Source organism: Exophiala mesophila (assembly GCF_000836275.1).
Source record: "Exophiala mesophila strain CBS 40295 unplaced genomic scaffold supercont1.4, whole genome shotgun sequence".
Lineage (NCBI taxonomy): Eukaryota > Fungi > Ascomycota > Eurotiomycetes > Chaetothyriales > Herpotrichiellaceae > Exophiala > Exophiala mesophila.
In genome coordinates this window covers 206,201-224,893 of record NW_015622507.1, presented here as the reverse complement: position 1 = coordinate 224,893, position 18,693 = coordinate 206,201, and the positions used below count along the sequence as shown (strand labels likewise).

The 18,693-nt window shown below is 51.6% G+C and overlaps 9 protein-coding genes across 9 annotated transcripts; 4 read left to right on the top strand and 5 right to left on the bottom strand.

Moving 5' to 3' along the window:
* Positions 1-464: 464 nt before the first annotated feature.
* PV10_05349 (uncharacterized protein) lies at positions 465-2,825 on the top strand. Its single transcript, XM_016370004.1, has one exon. The coding sequence runs from the start codon at positions 642-644 to the stop codon at positions 2,145-2,147; it is 1,506 nt and encodes a 501-aa protein (XP_016222297.1). The 5' UTR covers positions 465-641; the 3' UTR covers positions 2,148-2,825.
* Positions 2,799-5,280, bottom strand: PV10_05348 (uncharacterized protein). The gene is made up of 2 exons (XM_016370003.1): positions 3,233-5,280; positions 2,799-3,178 (listed from the first exon to the last, which is right to left on the bottom strand). Exons 1-2 carry the CDS (start codon positions 5,085-5,087, stop codon positions 3,147-3,149), a joined length of 1,887 nt encoding a protein of 628 aa, XP_016222296.1. The 5' UTR covers positions 5,088-5,280; the 3' UTR covers positions 2,799-3,146.
* A 450-nt stretch (positions 5,281-5,730) lies between these two features.
* On the top strand, positions 5,731-6,544 carry PV10_05347 (uncharacterized protein). The gene is made up of 2 exons (XM_016370002.1): positions 5,731-6,184; positions 6,258-6,544. Exons 1-2 carry the CDS (start codon positions 6,025-6,027, stop codon positions 6,320-6,322), a joined length of 225 nt encoding a protein of 74 aa, XP_016222295.1. The 5' UTR covers positions 5,731-6,024; the 3' UTR covers positions 6,323-6,544.
* Positions 6,130-8,563, bottom strand: PV10_05346 (uncharacterized protein). Its single transcript, XM_016370001.1, has one exon. It carries the CDS (start codon positions 8,445-8,447, stop codon positions 6,603-6,605), a length of 1,845 nt encoding a protein of 614 aa, XP_016222294.1. The 5' UTR covers positions 8,448-8,563; the 3' UTR covers positions 6,130-6,602.
* A 218-nt stretch (positions 8,564-8,781) lies between these two features.
* PV10_05345 (uncharacterized protein) lies at positions 8,782-10,728 on the bottom strand. Its single transcript, XM_016370000.1, has 3 exons — positions 10,512-10,728; positions 9,727-10,449; positions 8,782-9,676 (listed from the first exon to the last, which is right to left on the bottom strand). Exons 1-3 carry the CDS (start codon positions 10,566-10,568, stop codon positions 8,831-8,833), a joined length of 1,626 nt encoding a protein of 541 aa, XP_016222293.1. The 5' UTR covers positions 10,569-10,728; the 3' UTR covers positions 8,782-8,830.
* Positions 10,729-11,094: 366 nt separating this feature from the next.
* PV10_05344 (uncharacterized protein) lies at positions 11,095-13,146 on the top strand. Its single transcript, XM_016369999.1, has one exon. It carries the CDS (start codon positions 11,223-11,225, stop codon positions 12,762-12,764), a length of 1,542 nt encoding a protein of 513 aa, XP_016222292.1. The 5' UTR covers positions 11,095-11,222; the 3' UTR covers positions 12,765-13,146.
* Positions 12,875-15,202, bottom strand: PV10_05343 (uncharacterized protein). The gene is made up of 2 exons (XM_016369998.1): positions 14,897-15,202; positions 12,875-14,847 (listed from the first exon to the last, which is right to left on the bottom strand). Exon 2 carries the CDS (start codon positions 14,797-14,799, stop codon positions 13,030-13,032), a length of 1,770 nt encoding a protein of 589 aa, XP_016222291.1. The 5' UTR covers positions 14,800-14,847; positions 14,897-15,202; the 3' UTR covers positions 12,875-13,029.
* A 234-nt stretch (positions 15,203-15,436) lies between these two features.
* On the top strand, positions 15,437-17,297 carry PV10_05342 (uncharacterized protein). The gene is made up of 3 exons (XM_016369997.1): positions 15,437-15,614; positions 15,671-16,244; positions 16,307-17,297. Exons 1-3 carry the CDS (start codon positions 15,591-15,593, stop codon positions 17,056-17,058), a joined length of 1,350 nt encoding a protein of 449 aa, XP_016222290.1. The 5' UTR covers positions 15,437-15,590; the 3' UTR covers positions 17,059-17,297.
* PV10_05341 (uncharacterized protein) lies at positions 17,149-18,340 on the bottom strand. Its single transcript, XM_016369996.1, has one exon. It carries the CDS (start codon positions 18,125-18,127, stop codon positions 17,240-17,242), a length of 888 nt encoding a protein of 295 aa, XP_016222289.1. The 5' UTR covers positions 18,128-18,340; the 3' UTR covers positions 17,149-17,239.
* Positions 18,341-18,693: the final 353 nt, after the last annotated feature.

The window sequence follows — 18,693 nt, the reverse complement described above, 5'->3', positions numbered from 1 at the left end:
TAACGCAACCAGCTGCACTGACCCCTGAGAGCGTCACCCTGCATTTGGGTTTCATCATTGTTGAGGTTCAGTCTGCAGTCATGCGAGTTCCAAGAGCAGGCCTAAGTCACCAGTTACTACCATAGTAAGCGTCCAAAAACTCATCATGGTCAATCGAACAATCTTGGCTATTATGATTATGGCTCCAAGACAGTTGGCCTTGCGAACGAAAGGGGAACGCGTACTCTGTACATTCGTGTCAAGCCGTATGAACTTTATTATCACAGTCTTACGACTAGCCGACCCCCGGCAATTCTACACCTGGCTTCCGCCACCAGTTCCGCAATGAACCCAGACTCGCTTCCTAGCGTCATGGAAGGCAAGGCCGCCTCAGGACAGGGTAAGAAGGTGAGATTGGCCATCGAACCTTCATCAATCCTACGAAGCCCCCTTTGATTTTGTCCTTTCCTTCACCCTTTTGCCCTGCCGAATTGGTACAAGTTAATTCGTACAAGCTGGATTCACATCTCTCTTTTTGCTTAGTTCGCTCTCTACGAGTCCCCTACCACCTCTTTTCTTGCAAACTCGGCCTAGTTCGGGCCTTCGTTGCTAAGGACGCCCTTTCAGCAGTATGAGGAGCTTCTAATAATGAGTTCCTGAGAATGCTGTTGCCTCTACAGCGAGCGTCTCGCTCTGCGCTTCTCCTCGCCATATTAGCGTCATCACTATACGTCTTGTATTCATATCGTTCGGGAGTTCACCTATTTCGTTCCTCGACCACAACCTCTAATCCTGACACTGTCGACCCGCTCTACGAAGCACGGATCTCCTTCTGGAGCTCTATCTACCCCAACATTGTGCAAAACAAGCCTCAATGTGAGCCTTTTCGTCCTGTAGCTGGCAATCCAGTCGGATATGATTCCACCAAGCATGATGAGCTTCGACCCGATCGTCTCGCCATCTCTCCCGAGCAGGCGACCGAACTCCGCTCATCGCACCAGAGATTCACTGCTCATCTGGTTTCAGCCAACTACACGTTGCCCTTTACTCACCACACCCGTGGTATAGTTACCACTGCCGGAGGACAATACCTCCCTGTGGCCCTCTTGTCTCTCCGCATGCTCCGGGCTACTGGCTCCCAGCTTCCCGTCGAAGTCTTTCTCGCCTCGCATTCTGAGTGGGACTCGCAGATTTGCGGCATCATCTTTCCGACTCTCAACGCGCGTTGTATAGTCTTGGAAGATATCTTCAACCCATCTGGACAGGAGGCTGCACCATCAATCAACAAATATCAGTACAAAATCATGTCGATTCTGTTCTCGTCTTTTGAAGAGGTTCTGTTTCTCGATTCCGATTGCTTTCCTGTCTTTGATCCTAGCGTCTACTTCAAAACCAAGCCCTTCCGAACCACCGGCATGATTCGCTGGCCAGACTTTTGGTTCCCTTCGGAGCATTCACAATTCTTTGACATCGCGGGCATCCCACAACCCGAGCTTTGGGCTCAGGCCTCTACTGAGTCGGGAGAACTCTTCTACGCCAAGAAAAACCACACGAACTCTCTCCTCCTCGCTCTCTATTACAACATTTACGGCCCCGATTTCTATTATCCCCTGCAGTCCCAAGGCAACCCAGGCGAAGGTGACAAGGAGACATTTATGTGGTCAGCTGTCGCCTTCAACGAGACCTTTCATTCGGTCCAAAAGCCCGTGCAAGCCCTTGGATATAGGAGCAAGGCTGGAGACTGGCGCGGCTCAGCAATGATCCAATTCGATCCTCTTGAAGATCTTCATAATCAAAAGTCGTTCAAGTCACCCGCTGTTGCTGACGAGGATAGAGGCAAGATGCCCGTCCGGCCCGCATTTGTCCACGTCAACTTCCCCAAGATTGACCCTGGATCCATTTTCGACGACGTCTCATTTGGGGTGACAGGTCCCACAAAAGACACTGACGGCCGTCTTCGCAGAATCTGGCATGAGGATGCTCAAGGCAGCATCGCATATTTTGGGTATGATCTGGAACGAAAACTGTGGGAAGTGGTCAAGGAGATCGCTTGTGAGTATGAAGAGACAATTCTAGCATGGCAGGGCAAGACCGCCATCTGCGAAAGGGCGACGCAATATTGGGACACCGTCTTTGCAAAAGAAATTTCTCAGCCGATCAGCGGATGATGATTGTTGGGAAGCACCGCCATTTTATTCCTCCGAGGACCAAATTTGTCCGCCACAGCGGACATGCGCAACAACACTGGCATCTCGACAGGAGAAGCGCAGTGTACCGAACCCGTGCTCGATCAACGCTCGACGGTTTAACAGAGAAAGAACATGGCTCACCTGAGCTACCCAGTGTTCATGAGGCCGCCGTGACCGGTGCCTGAGTCAAACAACCAAACGTTGGACGCGTCGTGGTCAATAATCAAGCAGCATCCAGCTATCCAGTGCGAACCTATCAGAGATTCGCCCAGGCCGTGGATCTGGACGGAGGACGATTTGTGCCTATAATGCTCTGATTCGTGACAGGCCAATATATTGTGCGCTACCCTCTCGGATTGAATTGAGAGAATCCTACGACGAATTTCGGGCTCCGGATCGCATTTTGTTGGACCCACACTAGGCGAAGACGATGCAAGTTATATGTCTGGTCTTGTTGCATTCAAATCCTTGATCCTTCTGGAAATGTCTTTTTCTGCAGATTTGCTATTTGTACAGAGGAATATAGAATGGACATCAAGTGTGCTAGAATCAAATCTGGTCATGGCTGTCCACTAAAGATGAGGATGCAGTTGAATCCATACATCGCTGTCGCGCATAAAGTCAGAATCGTTAAATGATGACACGCCTATACATTGCTATTGTTGATGGGGCAAGCCTGATTTATCTTATAAATCTTGTGGATATGTTGTCACATTGAGAAATCTAGCGAGGGGTGTCTAGATTAGATCTCTCACCAGGAGCAAATCCAGGGCCTCATAACCAGGCCTATGACTGACTTCCAGGGGCACCTCTTCTTTGCGATTAGATTTATGCCCTTTTGATGTTCTCCCCAATGCAATCTGCATTGGCTTCAAGTGCCCAGTCTCCCGCGGACAACACCTTCTTCACCCAAAGAAGAGAACGCTACCGAGCAGGGTCCGAACCCATATAACACCTTCCAAGCCACTCACCACGGCCTCACCAATCGTCATCATCATCCTTCTCATCGTCTGGTCACGCGTGTTAGCACCTCGATTCCATCATAGATCTTGCGAATGACTCACCACTTCCGCTGACCTTCTTTTTCCTCTGGCTCAATGCCGCCGCGAGGGCACCGGCAAGCCCGCCCTGGTCAGCTCCACCGGCAGGTGCAGCAGACGGTGCGCCTGCGGGGGCGGGAGCAGAGCTTTCACTTCCGGGGATTGCGGCCGCACTACGATCTCTCTTGTCGGAATCTTTGACTTTTCGCAGACCGCCCCCTGCTTTCCCGCCCGAGCCTCGGATGGCCGCCAATAAATTGTCGCGGCCATCCCCACCGCCGGCGCCAGAAAGGGGTGGTAGTGGTGGGCCAGCACCGCCAGGTGGAGGGGGCGGTGGAGGAGGTGGTGGTGGTCCACCAGCTGATGGCATAGGAGGAGGGGGTGGTGGGGGAGGCGGCGGCGGAGGGCCTGCACCTCCTGGGGGAGGGGGGACTGCTCGGGTGTTTGGTGGTGGTAGAGGCGGAGCATTAGTCCGACTCGGTGGAGGAGGTGGGATAAACGTGGGCGCGACTGCATGGCCTGGGGGGCCAGATGATTTGGGTGGGAGGGGAGGCGCATGAATTGGATCTCGACTGGGTGGGGGAGGGGGTACAGGACCACGACTTGGAGGAGGCGGAGGGGGACCGGATGAGTTGCGGTCGCCGGCGAATGGGGGAGGAACTCTGAAAAGGGCGCCGTGTGGCTGTACGTCTTCGTCAATTGGTGTCTTGGGTGGTCGTGGTGGAGGCGGAGGTCCGGGATTGGCCAGTGAGGCAGACGAGGCTCTATCTCGACCTGATGGATGTATTGCAGGACCAGGCTTGACGGCGAATTTACCAGCATCGGCGAGTGGGGGAGGGGCTCGAAAGCGCGGTTGAGGGCTAGGCGCGGGTGACGGTGTCCTTGGAGGAGGGGATGGTGATCGAGCAGGGGGCGATGGAGCTCTGCCACCAACCGGTCTCCTAGACGGTGGTGGTGCTGGAGGAGGGCCTCTTCTGCTGGAGGAGGTTGCTGTCCCTGTGTTTTCTGGGCTGATCCTCGAAGGCGGAGCGGCGGGAGCAGCAGGAGGTGGAGGTGGAGGAGGTGCCCTAGATGACCTTGGCTCAGAGGGAGGGTTTGGTGGCAGACTTGAGGCGATGCCGGAGGCCATCTCTTCCGCCTGCTTCTGCTTGATGTAGCTCTTGATAAAGTCGGAATGTTGTTCGATTTGGTCTTCAGTTATGCCCATTTGAAGCAACTCGTCCAAAATGGGTCTCAAGGATGGATCGGAGAGATCGATTGCGGATGAGTTGGCAGTGCTGTGCGGTCGACTCGACGGGGCGGGACTGTAGAGAGGCTGAGGAGTGATGGACTGAGCCTGTGCATGGATCGGGGGAGGCCCCGGGTTGGAACTGTGTCTGTTGCCACGTAGGAAGTTGCCAACACGAGAATGGGACTTGTGAGAAGAGCCCGAGACATATAGCTGACCGCCACCGAGGGCGGAAGCAAAAGGCTGGGCCTTGGTCTGTTTGCTAGCATTCTTTTCCCGATCGTCCATCTTCTTCTTGAAAGTCCTCGCTTCCTTCTCGTCGACGAAAGACAAGCCAGCCATGCATTGTTCGAGTTCGAAGGAATGGAAAAAGGTTCGGTCTTGGTTGTATTGAAAGGTGTCGTAGATTTCTTGATCCCATATGACGCCTCGGTTGGCGGGAGAGATATCGACCAACTTCAGCCAAAAGGTGTTACCGACCAGGTCGTTGGAAAGAACCACAGCACCTTGGAGGCCGGTGTATGTCCATCGTGGGCGGCCTGGAAAGGCAATATAGAGCTTTGCAACGGCGACAGCCTGGATCTTGTTGGCAGCCTTTGGAACAGTGCGCTTGACAGTCTCCTTGTCAGCTTCGGAGAGAACGGAGGGCATGATGGGAGACGACCTCCGGACAAGAAATCAGGAGTGCAAGCCGGGGATAGGATGGATGGATGCACTGTCAGAAAATTGCAGACAACCGCATCTATGGTTGGAAGTGAAACTATAGACCATGAACAGGGCGGGGGCGGTCTAGTCAGGGTAACCTGGAGGGAAGCGTGCAGTGTGAAGATGAAGATGAAGATGACGAGTCACTGTGGTTGTACTTGGAGGAGTCAAGGTTAGCACGTGTACGGAGTACTAAGTAGGTACTTTTAGTGACGAGTCCAGCCAAGACTGATGAGTGGACGGGCGGATATTGGAAGGAACACTGGACATTATTATTGAACAGTGGGCAGCAGCATGGAGGTGGATCAACAATTGTGGCTGAGGAAGAAGGTACGAGGCCTCGGAGTACAGAAGGACTTGTGCCACTGGAACTGGTTAAACAGGTGCCTAGGTACCTTCCTAGGTTAGGTAGGTAGCTACCTACCCAGAGAGGTGATTTAGGTACTAGTAAGTAGTAGGATTGCGCCTAAAAGTTAAAGTTTAGGCCTCGCGGACACTATCTTATAGGCACTTTTACTTGCCTCTACTTAACTTGGACCCCAGGGCCAATTGGCAAGCTGGCACCTGACTCGGTACATTAACCCCCCTCGTTGGATCACAATCGTCATTCTGGTTCAGTTTGAATCTCAACCCCACCAAACATCGACAATCGCCCGTCACAAATGACATTTCTCAGACGTCATCGTCATCTGATTTCATCCAAACAAACTCATGCATTGCCCTGTTGCCTTGACCTGGACCATGAGTTTATATACATGTCCCTCCTCTCAATTTATCTTCAGACTGTTCACTAACGTTCTAATCTGACCCTCCAAGAGCAGCCAATACTCGATTTCAGACACCACATCCAATACTACTTGTTTTCTCAACATCTCTTTCCATCATGCCTGCCCATCCTACAGAAGAAACCCACTCTGAGCCCAGAGGCAGCATCACTGACAAAGTTGCCAAAGAATCCAGTGACTCAAACGCATCTGATCATCCTATACATCAAAAGGCTCAGCCTCATCATCATCAAGGCAAGGGTCCTCAGATCTCAGATGGTATGTTGTCCCTCAGCTTCGTCTCCCCAGGTCACGAGGTCATGTTCATAGTACTTACACTGCAATGCTCCAGACATCCCGACCGAAGCACCTTCCAAGGACGAACTCAGGGCCAAAGCACAAGAACTGAACAAATAAAGGCAGAGAAAGAAGCATATGGGCGTTTAAAAAGTGACCAACCTGGTACTTGAACCGACATCCCGCTGTGATATCATGTTTTGATCACAATCGGCGAACTCGTTGGCAAAACCCACTCAAGAGATAGGCTACCAATTCTAGTCACTGTAGTGAGCTTGACCACAAAGTTCATCCATCCCTTGGCCCGTAACTCTGGTCCTCGCTATGCTCCAGGCATGCCCATGCCCATGTCCATGCCGTCCGAAACAAATGCATCGTGCACACTCGATTTTGATCATAATCACTGCTTCCTAGCCCTCTTCCCCGGCGGCTCGCCTTCATTCTCTCGATCTCGGATTCGTCCCTCTACGTTCTCGGGTATTGTGTCCATCTTGTCGGTTGGACATGATTCGTGCGAAAGCGCTTGTGTAGTGCCGTCAGCTATCGTTTTGACGTCAGAGCCTGAAGGCTCTATGGGCAGTGTGATGGCAAAATGAATCAAACAGAGCTGGTCTTTGTCGCCTTTGCGGGTTTCCCCTGTCTTCTGGACATGGACTTCAGGCTTCTGCTCCACATCAACTCCCACACCGTCTTTGTCATGTCCCGGTTCAGCATCGCAGACTGACTTATCTTCGGATTTGTTCTGCTTGGGTTCTTTTGCTTTCTCCTCTTTGCTTGTCTGTTCCATCTCTGGAGACTCGCTATAGTCGAAAAGCAGCTTGAGATCGCCTCTGAACAAAGCGGTGCCCCATAATGACAACAGAACACCCGGAACGAGATACAAAAGGGCTGGCTGAGCATGCTGTGCGACTTGCATTACCGTCACCGTTGCAAGCATGCCGATGATGTACCCCACCGCTGTGGCATAAAAGTACGGCTTGGGAAAACTTCTTGCTTGGAGCTCTTTGCCCCAGAGTCTGCGTCCGGTCCAAAAGCGCTCTCCCCACTTGCCCCTCGCGCCCAGATAGGTTGGGCTTGTTTGCTTCTTATCACCCGACACTTCCTGTTCCACATTTCCAGTGCTGTTGCTCTGCCTGAGGTAAAACAAGTAGAGGTCAAACCTTAGGGCAAAAGCCAGTAACATGCCTGGCACCACGATGTCGCCAAGCCCAAGCATGGCCATTGTCCGATTCTTGGCCAGACATTGAAGATACTCTTCCATCGCCTGTGATCCTTCCGGCGCTCCTACTGGGTAAACACAGCCATCAGGACGAGGGAAAAGTAATTTGATCGGGACGTCAAGCTTAGTTGCCACCGTCACCATCATTGGTGTGAAGAAAACAAAGTAGATGTCGTAGAAGAAGAGTGCACCGAGGATTAATGTCCCCGTCCAGGCAGTAGTAGGTGTAATAAATTGAAGAGAACCGTAACAGAAAGAAAACCCCAAGAAATTTGTCAAATACCATGGCTTCGCGATGAAGGTATGGACATAGACCAATGCGGATGCGAGGCTAAGGCTGACCACGCCCAGAAGATCCACAGATGTTTTTACACCAAGTATACGGTGCAGGCGGAAATCCAGTTGCGCTTTCAAATACAAGCCTTTGCGGAGGGTCCATATACGTCGACTGATGGGGCTTGGAAGGGGGAGATGACGAAGCCAACCCGGGAGTGGCGATTGACTGATTTGTCCGCTGTTTGATATGAAGCATCTTGCTTTCTGATCGACCTTCCATATTTGACCGGCACCCGAATAGCTCGTTGGGAGTGAAAAGGATCGCAGCAAAGAGAAGGCGTCCTTTAAAAATCTCGTTGCGAAGAAGAGTCCTATTTGGGAGAAATATAGTCCCAGGCACCAGTTCAGCCAAGCCGGGTCCTGAAGCCATTTCAGAATGAAGTATAGCAACGCTAATGTCGCACCGGCCAATAAGGGGAATAGCAATGCATCTGACGGGGTCAATGTCTCGATCGTGCGTGAATCAAGTTCTTCATCGTCATCACCAACGTCGTCACGCACCCGCTTTCGTTCTCCCTTTTCCGGAGCCGCACATGGCGGTCGTGTCAGAGAAGCGTGAGCTGCAGTGTAGATTGGGAAGATTGCTGAGACCAGGAGATGGAGGTAAGTAGGGAAAAGGGGTCGCATCAGATGAAGTTCATATGCCACTCGACCAAGGAACTCCATCACAGGGCCCGGCTGGGAAGCCATTTCTCAAAATTTGGTGAGTGAAAATCATGCAACGACATCCATCCCCATGAGTCTAACAAGAGTAAGTGTAATGAAATGCAAAAGCAACAGCCCAGGGGGTCGTTAAAGAGAGACTGTTGTATGGGCTTGGTACAATGAAGGTTGGAAAGCAGGGGCAAGAAAAAGATGATGTGACCACGGATTAGCACAAGCCCCATCAATACTTCCCCGTAGTATCTAGTGGCAAGTTTAGACGCATCAGGTGCAGCCATACCAACAGAGCAACAGTCAACAGACCAAACTGATGAGGGATTTGTTTATGAAGCTGGAGCTGGAGCTAAAGCTCACGGTTTACTGCCAGTTAGAATCTTTAGTGATTTTGATCAAGTCTTATTTTCCCTTCTTCATTCGAGTGGTGCGACGTGTGTCCTAGGGGAGACAGCCTCCCAGTCTTGTACATAGAGCGCGAGCATGCGCAACGATCGATTTTGAATCTCAACCATCATTCGATCCCCCCATCGATACTCTGCTTCATATTTTGGTATTCCTCGGATGGTTTCCATCGCCAACCTCAGCGGTGCAGCCACCGTCTTGGCGCCCAGGTCCAAAAATTCATCCTGCAGGCAGAATTCTGTAGAGCGAATAATGTTGTACACCGGTGTGAAAAAGTCACACCGATGTTCGAGTGGTGGAAGATGGTAGTCATCAGCGCGAGGAGAGTCAACAGCCGGTATTGAAAAGTTTTCCAGGTTAGGGTGCAGCTCTTGTACATCAATTGCCGCATTTGCTCGCAATAACGCAGATACTCTCTTGTATAGTTCTGTCATTGTATGCCAGAAGAGTGCTTGTGCTGTCCACAGAGTGATGTGTAATCTCGCTGCGGCCAAATCCTCAAAGTAGAATACCAAGGGCATCACTAAGTCACCGTCTTTACTCCCGTCGTAGCTTGTGTACTTGGGTTTCACTGGCCAGTAATGTGGAGTTTCATGTCCTTCGAGAACTTCCTTACAAATTGCTGTCAGTTGTTCATCTAAATCCCAGCACAGTTTGATAATAGCCATGGCAGCACGAGGCTGGTCTTGAAGACTCATCTGTTCCAAGGCTCGCTGGTGATTGAGCAGAATTGGAGACAAGGTGAGCAAATCCCAGATGCGATCCTCGGCTGGCTTTCGCCTGCCCTGCCACGGGATCTGTTGCCATGCAGGTTCAGTGATGAAGCCCAGCTGGTCCGTCACGATATCATGGAGGATCTGTCAAGCATTCAGTAATAGCGGAGTAGGCCTCGACTTCAGTAGCCTACCTCTTGGGTCCGGAATACGAGAAAGATCTCGTGTGCCATGCCAGTGGCATGCCTCTCAGGCCCCCTCAAGTGGACCAACTTCCGGAACCCTAACATGTGCTGCGTGTATGCAAGAACCGAGTTCTGAGGACACTGGCTCATTTCGTAATGGGTAAGCAGGGCACAGGCTGCCAAGGTTTGATCATCCATCGCCGACTCGGGCCGGAATAATGCTTTGATCAATTCCCCGAGGGCTCGATGGTACAACCGCGATCCTTCAAAGGCGAGACGCTTGTCTTGCTTGTAATCCCCTAGCTTTGCCGCACACAAAGCGACGGCCGATACTTCCAATGCAGCGCTTAGATGAGGCAGAGAGGGCAGCGACAAAAACCACATATGCTCTTTCAACCGACCAAGCTTGCTCATAGGAATGATTTGAACGACGTATTCACAAAGAAGCTGTTGTCGATAGGACGGCAGAAGGTTCATTTGAATCAACTTCATCTCTGGGCTCTGGCTCAACTCCTTGCAAGTCGGTGTCGATTCCTGGGAGATAATCTCAGTCGCGGGTCTCTCCATACCCCTGACCGAGATACAATCATCTTTGGTCGTTGGACGCGGCCGAAACTTGAGGCCTGGCTGATTGCGAGCTTCGTAGTCGACAAAGACCGGCCACAGCCGATAACCAGCACAAACTCGTTTGGATTTGATACATTGTGCACACGCAGGCCGTTCTTGAGAGCACTGCAAGGTTGAATAATACTGTCAGCAGGTCCTTGAGGGATACGTTTGAGTCGAGGCCATACCAAGATTTTCCGTTTCCTGCATGTCCCGCAACCTCTATTCCGCGAAATTCCTACCATGGCACATCGGGTGCTTCAAAAGACGGACCTTAAACATAGTATGATTAATCACCTAGACAGATGCAGAACATGTGGCTGAGAGTATGGAAAGAAGAAACCAAGCTGCAAGAGGATCGGCCCTCCAGGGCCCTGGCTCTTTTGAATGCACAGAGAACTCTGCTGCCTCCCTGAAATCTAGATGAATTATTGGTGACGATAGCGTTTCAGATGTTGGCGTGACTGCGAGCTAAACTCAAATAGGCTCATTCTGCGAATCTCTTATCACGTGATACGCCCATAGAGTGAGGACCAATTGCACCAATTTCATGGGTAGAAGAGCCTCAACCAAGTGACATACGGCATTCCCGTCAGCATGCCTAGCATAGTACGAAGTATATACAGAAAGACTGTTACCTCCTGAACGATCTCAAGCACATTGGACCTTGACAACTGGACAAAGTTGTGGTGTGAGTTGCCACTCAGCAAGGCTCTGCAGCCAAGAAGAAATGTGATCCGACCTATGTATCAGATACGGTGGATCTTATCACGCGACATGGTGTGCCCTTGACGCGTTCTCAACTTCGTCGTCGGTCCCTTGACGAGTGCTTATGAATGAATATCTTTTCTCCATCGGACATCACTACCATCTCGAGAATCCGGCGTGCATGACGTGCAATGGTACGCAAGCCCCAGCAGAGAAAGCCCGATGTGACAGACCTTGGTTTCATCCTCAGGAGAGTCTTCAAGAAAGAATCCTTCAGGGCTCTTCAGGAAGACGTAGTTCACGCCGTTATCGATGGCCATGATGTCTTTCTGTGTGCAGCCACGTCCTTTGGCAAATCACTATGCTACCAACTACCCGCTGTCGTTTCGACCGGTGTCACAGTCGTCATCTCGCCTCTGCTAGCCTTGATGGAGAATCAAGTCTTTGCTGCAAAACAGCTGGACATCGCCGTCGAGTGCATCAATAGCAAGACATCATGGGCCGAGAAGCAGCGTATTGAGACCGACCTCTTATGTGGCCACCCAGAAACCAAGCTCCTCTACGTCACCCCCGAGCTTTGCTCAACTGACCACTTCCGCAGGCTCATTCTCAAGATCCATCGACAAGGCCAATTGACTCGCATCGCTATCGACGAGGCGCACTGTATCAGTGAATGGGGCCATGATTTTCGCCCTGCCTACAAGGACTTAGTCTGGCTCAAAACAAACCTGAATTGCCCCAAAGTACCAATCATCGCCGTTACAGCGACAGCCACCAAGCAGGTTCGGGATGACATTTTTAAATTCCTCCATCTTGATTATGCCACGACAAAGTCTTTCTCAACTTCAACTGCTCGGCCTAATATTCACTATGAGATACAGTATTTCTCCGAGTCCAATCCAGAAAATGGCATGGACGATGTTTTCCCATACCTGGTAGCGAGATTGAAATTCATGCATCAGAGAAGAGCCACTCGCCAAAGACAGCTGCAACAACAACAATCGGACAAGTCTTGCATAGCGTTGCCACCAATCACTGGTATAATCTATGTCCCTCTACGTGCTGCGGCAGATCACCTCGCCCTCAAATTGTCCACAGCTGGAATCCATGCTCAAGCCTACCATGCAGGTCTCGATACAGATCAGAGAACCAAAGTACAAGCATCCTTCCTCCGCCTCGCCAACACCAATCAATCTGATCTCCGTACTTCCACTAGCACTACAATAGATATGGAAAGCTTGAAGGCTAGCTTCAACATCATCTGCGCCACAACTGCCTTCGGGATGGGCATCGACGTTCCCAACATTCGCTTTGTCATTCACTACGGCCTTCCACGAGGTATGGAGGCATTCACCCAAGAATCAGGACGCGCTGGACGCGATGGTAAAGCTGCCTCTAGCCTCATCCTATATACGCGGGAAGAGAAGGATCGCTGTGACTACCGCACTCGCATGGATGCCAACAAAGAGAAGAATAAGACCAAAGCCAAATCACGATTGCAATCTCTGAAAAGCGTGGTCGATTTCTGCGAAGGCACGACGGTCTGCCGGCACGCACTAGTGGCCAAGTACTTTGGCGATGATCCTGCATCGGTGGATTGTCTTTTTGCGTGTGATGTGTGTAAAGAAGGGCCAGGAGAATTGAAGAAGCGAAAGGACAAGGGGTTGGCGACGGAAGAGGAGGCCTTTAGCTTTACCCAACGAGAAGCCATTACGAATTACGATTATGACTGATGCCAGACACGAATTTCAGTCGGCCGTGGATGGGCTATTGGCCCGCGCCTTGAGTATCAGACGTCACTTTGCATCCCACTTCAGGGTGAGATGGACCGATGAGTCCAAGAATAGTACGTGGAATATGATATTACAATAGGGAGATGATGGTCCTGTCAGCCAAGAGACTCTCAAGCACTGTCTTACTCAGCCTCTGACTTGGTCCACGTCGCACGACTCGCCTGCCAAGTATTAAAGTCATGCAAGGCGCATTCTCGGACGCTCGCTAACTTTTCAGCATGTAAAAGCCGCCTCCATAGTCTACCAGCCAGCTCTTCTCCACTTTACTGATGTCCTTGATGAAGATTTTTTCCCGGCTTTCCAACAATTCATGGAATACCACATAGTCAGCCTTACGATTGAACATCAAACTCGTAGGGTGCGCATGCATCGTCACACCTCCAGACACTGTCTTAAAGGAACCATCTGGCTGCATCTTAGCCGCGTGGGAGAAGAAGCCGGTGGTGAGGCACTTCAGAATGTTGAGAGTCCTATCGCGAGAAGATGCTTGAGAAAGAGCTCCGTTCGTACCAACGCCTGAATGGTGAGATGGTACAGTAGATGGAACCAAGGACGGATCTTCAATTTTGACCCCAAGCCGCTCAAGATAGCGACGCAGTTGATTGCGAATGCTGACCGCGCGAGTCATGGATTGGAAATTAAGGTGATTCTCATGACACCATTTGGCCTCTTTTCGGCCCTTGGTAACGAAAGCTTGATAGACATTTAGATAGGTCAAATGGTCACCTTCTTCGACGGCGAACTTTCGTCGTGAGAGCTCCATGGCTTTCTTTTCGCCGCTATGGTGAAACCAGATATTCCCCTGGAGCGAGGTCATGGCAGCGATGCTCAATATTTCGGCTTGGCACGCAAATTTGGGGTCCGAGGATGCCAGCAGGGATTTGGCCATCATGGGAGGAATGGAGAGTTCGGACATCCGGGTACCGAGCGGAATTGTGAGTTTGGCGTAGTCATCCACAGCTCCCAGGGAGTAAAGGAGATCAAAGGCTCGAACCAGGAGCTGAGAAGGCGGTGGGGAGAGAAAGTCGAAGCGCACGATGTTATCAATACCTAGAGCTTTGAGCTGTAGCACGATCGGGGCGAGATTCGAGCGTTGGATTTCTGGGGCGGTGGTATCCGGCAATGATCTGTAGGCTTGTTGGGTGTAAAGACGGAAGCATTTGCCTGGTCGAGTCCTTCCGGCTCGACCCGTGCGTTGGATGGCCGAAGCCTTCGATGTGGGAAACGCGGTGAGAGTTTCGATATTGGTTTCTGGGTTGAAAGATCGCAGCTTGACGAAGCCACAATCGATGACATAGACGATTCCAGGAATGGTGACCGACGCTTCGGCAATATTGGTGCTGAGTATGACTTTTCTGGTGTTCTCTGCTGCCTCGGAGAAGACGTACATCTGCTCATCGGTGCTGAGACCTGCGTATAGTGGAAGTGGTTGAATGGCCTGTGATTGGGGCGGAAGAGTAGCGGCAAGGTCTGAGAGCTGCTCCATCGATGTCTCAATCTCATCTCGGCCAGTTAAAAAGACTAATATATCACCTGGGGCTTCTTGTTGGTGAATCTTGAAAGCAGTTTGAACAGCTTGCTCGACATAGTTATCTGTTGGTTGATCGAGAAACATGATATCAACGGGATGAGAGCGACCTTCAATACTGACGATGCGAACATGCTCATCAGAGGAGTCTGTACCCTTGAAAAACTCGGCGAAACGGTCAGCATCAAGAGTTGCACTGCTGATTATGATTTTCAATTCTGGCCGGCGCTTCATGATCTTTTTTAGTAAGCCAACGAGGATGTCGGAGCTGAGTGATCTTTCGTGAGCCTCATCAACCATGATGACGGAATATCTTGACAACAAAGGGTCAACAAGAGCTTCGCGCAACAACATGCCATCAGTCAAAAATTTGATCCTTGTTTTGGCCGAGGTTACATCTTCGAATCGAATGGAGTAACCGACCGCATCGCCTAGTTGACATTTCATTTCTTCTGCCACTCTAGCGGCAACCGTGGTGACGGCGACTCTCCGTGGCTGTTGAATTGTCAAATACATTTCACATCTCGTGACCTCGGTGACTTACCCACCTGTGTGATGGCGATACATTTTCCACCCGAGGACCATCCTGCTTGATCAAGGAACTGAGGAAGTTGAGTAGTTTTCCCACTACCCGTCTGACCAATGATGACCGTCACCTGATGTGTCTCGATTGTGTACAACAAACTCTGGCGATGACGAGCGATGGGGAGTAGTGCTGAGGGTGTATATAGTGCAGGGATAAACGAAAGATCCGAGTCGGCCATTGCACGAGACCTATGCCTATGCACGCATCAGCAACATGCGTGCTCCTTCTAATTGTGCAACTCCACGCCCACCATCACCGACATTGGACATTGGACATTGGGAGACAGGAGAGGAGGGAAAGGGATGAAGATGGAGATTCTGATTTGACAGACGTTTGATGCACCGCCACAGAATTACGCCACAGAACCTGATTCACAGCCACATTGGCCTTCGTCATACTGGCAGGTGCAAGTGACCCCGCCAAGACTTGGAACCTGGGCAAGCACGGCAAGTGGCACCAGCAGCCTGCAGGCACAGCAACTGCGGCTTAAGTGTGAGGATCAGGGTTCAAGACAACTCATCAGACAAAGCCATCGCCAGGAGCATGTGTCGTCTCATCTGATTTCACTGCTGCCTACACCTCAACATCACTCCTGCGAACATACGATCTCTTCCCTCACCTGAACAAACTTGCGTCGGTAACCTTCAACAACATGGCCTCCAAGCGAGACCGTACTGTAAGTGTCGTTGTCGGCTCCTCTATCCCCCGTTCCATGCTGATAATCTTGCAAAGCCTTCGCCTGTCTCCCCACTCAAGCCATCTGATGCCCCTCCCGAATCTCCAACGACTGCTCGTGCATTGGACTTTGATAGCGATCAAGAGACCGGTACCATCGCCACCGACAAGACCCCCAACCCTCCCCCGAAAGATGAACCACTCCCACCAGCGAAGCCCCAACGGCCTCTCAGCCCTCGTGAACAAGCCGAGCAGACTTTGAGAGAGGCGTTTCCTTCTATTGATCCCGGTGTCGTAAAAGCCGTACTCTCAGCCAGCGGCGGCAACGTCGAGCCTGCGTTCAATGCTCTCCTGGGAATGACGGACCCAGACTCTCAGCGGGAGCCGGATCCACCATTGCAGCCTCCTCGCCCAATACGGCCACAACAGCAACCTCATGTCCCGGGAAAGATGAGCCAATTGGAGTCCGACGAGCTCTATGCCAGACAATTGGCGGAGCATTACAGCGGTGCCGGGTCTGGGCCAAGACGTTCTGGGGATCGGTACAATGAACATCTCCCAGGGTCAAGACCCGGTCGACCAGGTTCTAACCCAAACCCAGATGATGTGCCATGGCGCAGTTTCATTGATGGTAAGCAATCAAGGTACACAGCAAGGTGATGGCGATCAATTGACTAATTGGGCGAACTATAGATGACCTCCCTGAGATTCGTGACAATATACGTAAAGGATTTCAAGAGACTCAGAAAACTGTCAATAGTTGGATCACTGCGCTGAAGAAGAACTTTGACGGCGAAGAAGACGACGGATATCGACCCCCACAGCCTCCTCGACCGGGTCAACAGCAGGCAGCATCGGGGTTTCAATCAACAAATGCATATCCCAACCGTCGGAGTGCTGATATGCGACGATCGGCCGACCTTCAACGATATGATGCCGATCCTCAATTGATTGGTGATGATTTTTCCAAGCTTGAATTGCGAGACGGAGAAGCACCTCCACGCACATCAAGTCGACCTACGGCTAACCCAAACTTGTTCAAGTCAGGAGGCGCTGGTGAGAGACGGCCATCGCCTGGCAATGCCCGAAAGGTGTCATTCCAAGATGGCCCGCCTGAAGAAATCAAGGATATGTACTCAGCAAACTCTGACGCTGCGCCGCCGTACTCCAGTGTTCCAGCGGCGCCTGGTTCAGGGGGCAAGACAAGCAAATGGCAGCCCATGTCCAAGATTGACCCAAGCCCTGTGGCCGATAATGATCCGTTCAGTCTAGGTGACAGTGATGAGGAGAAGGACGCCAAGCCGATAACGCTCAAGGATGGAGATGTGGCAGCTGCTGGGGCTGATGCGGCAGGATCTAAGAAAGATTTGGATGAGGACGAGAGAGTCAAGAAGGCGACGGAAGACGCGCTCAAGGAAAGCATTGGGGCGGACACCAAGTCATGATTGACCAAGCCCTGTTCTATGACCATGAACGAAGCCCAAGGTGCATGGGCGTCAATCCACAACGATCGGGGGCCGAGGCGTAGTGGAGGACAGGGGCACAGCTCCCTGGACGTGGTGCTATGTATCAAAGCGTGGATTCCCATCTATGACCCATTGCGTTTTATTTGCAGCGATTGTGTTGCTAAAGTCTTCTTACATTTTCCACATCAGCGGCCTTTCCCGTACTTCCCACAGCATCCATCATCCATTCGATGCGCTCCTGTATCAGGGCGGTACCCTCCTCCATGAATTGAGTCAGAGGTGTCCGGCCGGCCTTTTCCTGGGCATACTTTTCGTACTTCCACAGAACAATCTGGTTGACGTTGAGGCGGGTCATACCGGCCTCGACACACTGTTTAAAGATGTCGGCTGTAAACTCGTTGGTTCCGTGCATGACCAAGGTGACCTTGCCCAGACTGGCATCACGAATGCGGGCCAGGCGGGGGAAGTCGAGATGGATGTTCTCCACGCCATTGTAGGGTCCGTGGACGTTGCCAATGGCGGGGGCCAGGAAGTCGATGCCAGTGGCGATGAACTGCAAAGCCTCCTCGGGGGTGGTCAGGATTCCCTCAAGATCCCCCGTGTCCTGGACGCCAGCCTCGCCACCGTTGATGCGGCCGGGCTCGGCCTCGGTTGCGATGCCCAACTCGTGACAATAGCTGACCAAGTCCTTTGTCCGGGCAAGGTTTTCCTCTTTCTCATAGTGTGACATGTCGACCATGATGGAGTCGAATTTGCCCGTCTGGGCGGCGGCCTTGATCGCCTCGGCCGATTGGGCGTGATCCAGGTGTAGTGACATGGGCACTTTGGCGGACCGGCACACGTCGGCCGCCAGGTTCACCAGGTTATCGTATGCATACTCCTGGGCCCAGGGAAACAGCAGGATCTGGCAAGGCGAATTCTTTGCCTCGGCGGCTTTGCGACATGCGATGATTGCCTCTAGGTTGTAGCAAACCACTCCTGGAACTCCATATCGGCCCTCCTCGGCCGCCTTGAGAATCCGCACTGAAATGTTGTCGGAAATGGGCATTTTGAGGGGTTAAGAAAGCGAATCAAGGTCGGAGTCGAAACTGGGGAAGGTGTTGCTATGACTGGCTTCCTGTGAGGGTGGGTGTGTAGATGAGAGAGAGTGGGTGGGTGAGTAGCGTATATGTTATATCTTGGTCGATTAGTAGACAACGTGATGAGTATCGCCCGAGGGAAGCTCGTTTTCAGATACAGCCAGAGCTCAAGAGTCAAGATTGGATTCTATGGAGGTGTCATATACAATTGAAGAACTTGGGAAGATTCTATTCTTATGGCACATGCAAGATGGACAATCAACAGTTCGTCCAGGCCGGCGCTACAGCCGGTTCAATCATGAGAACGGGACGGACAAGCAATAGAAAGTTCCACCGTGAAAAAGATGGCACTAATCAGCGTCCCCAGGCTAAAACATCCAACTAACAATTTACCCGTTGAGAAGGGGTGGAAGGATAAAATCTCCCCACGAAACGGGCGACCAAGCACGACCAAGCACGACCATGCACTCCGTTTTGGAAGGTCACGGCAGTGTCACAGTGTGTTGAATGATCCCCACGCATGTTTTGGTTTAGT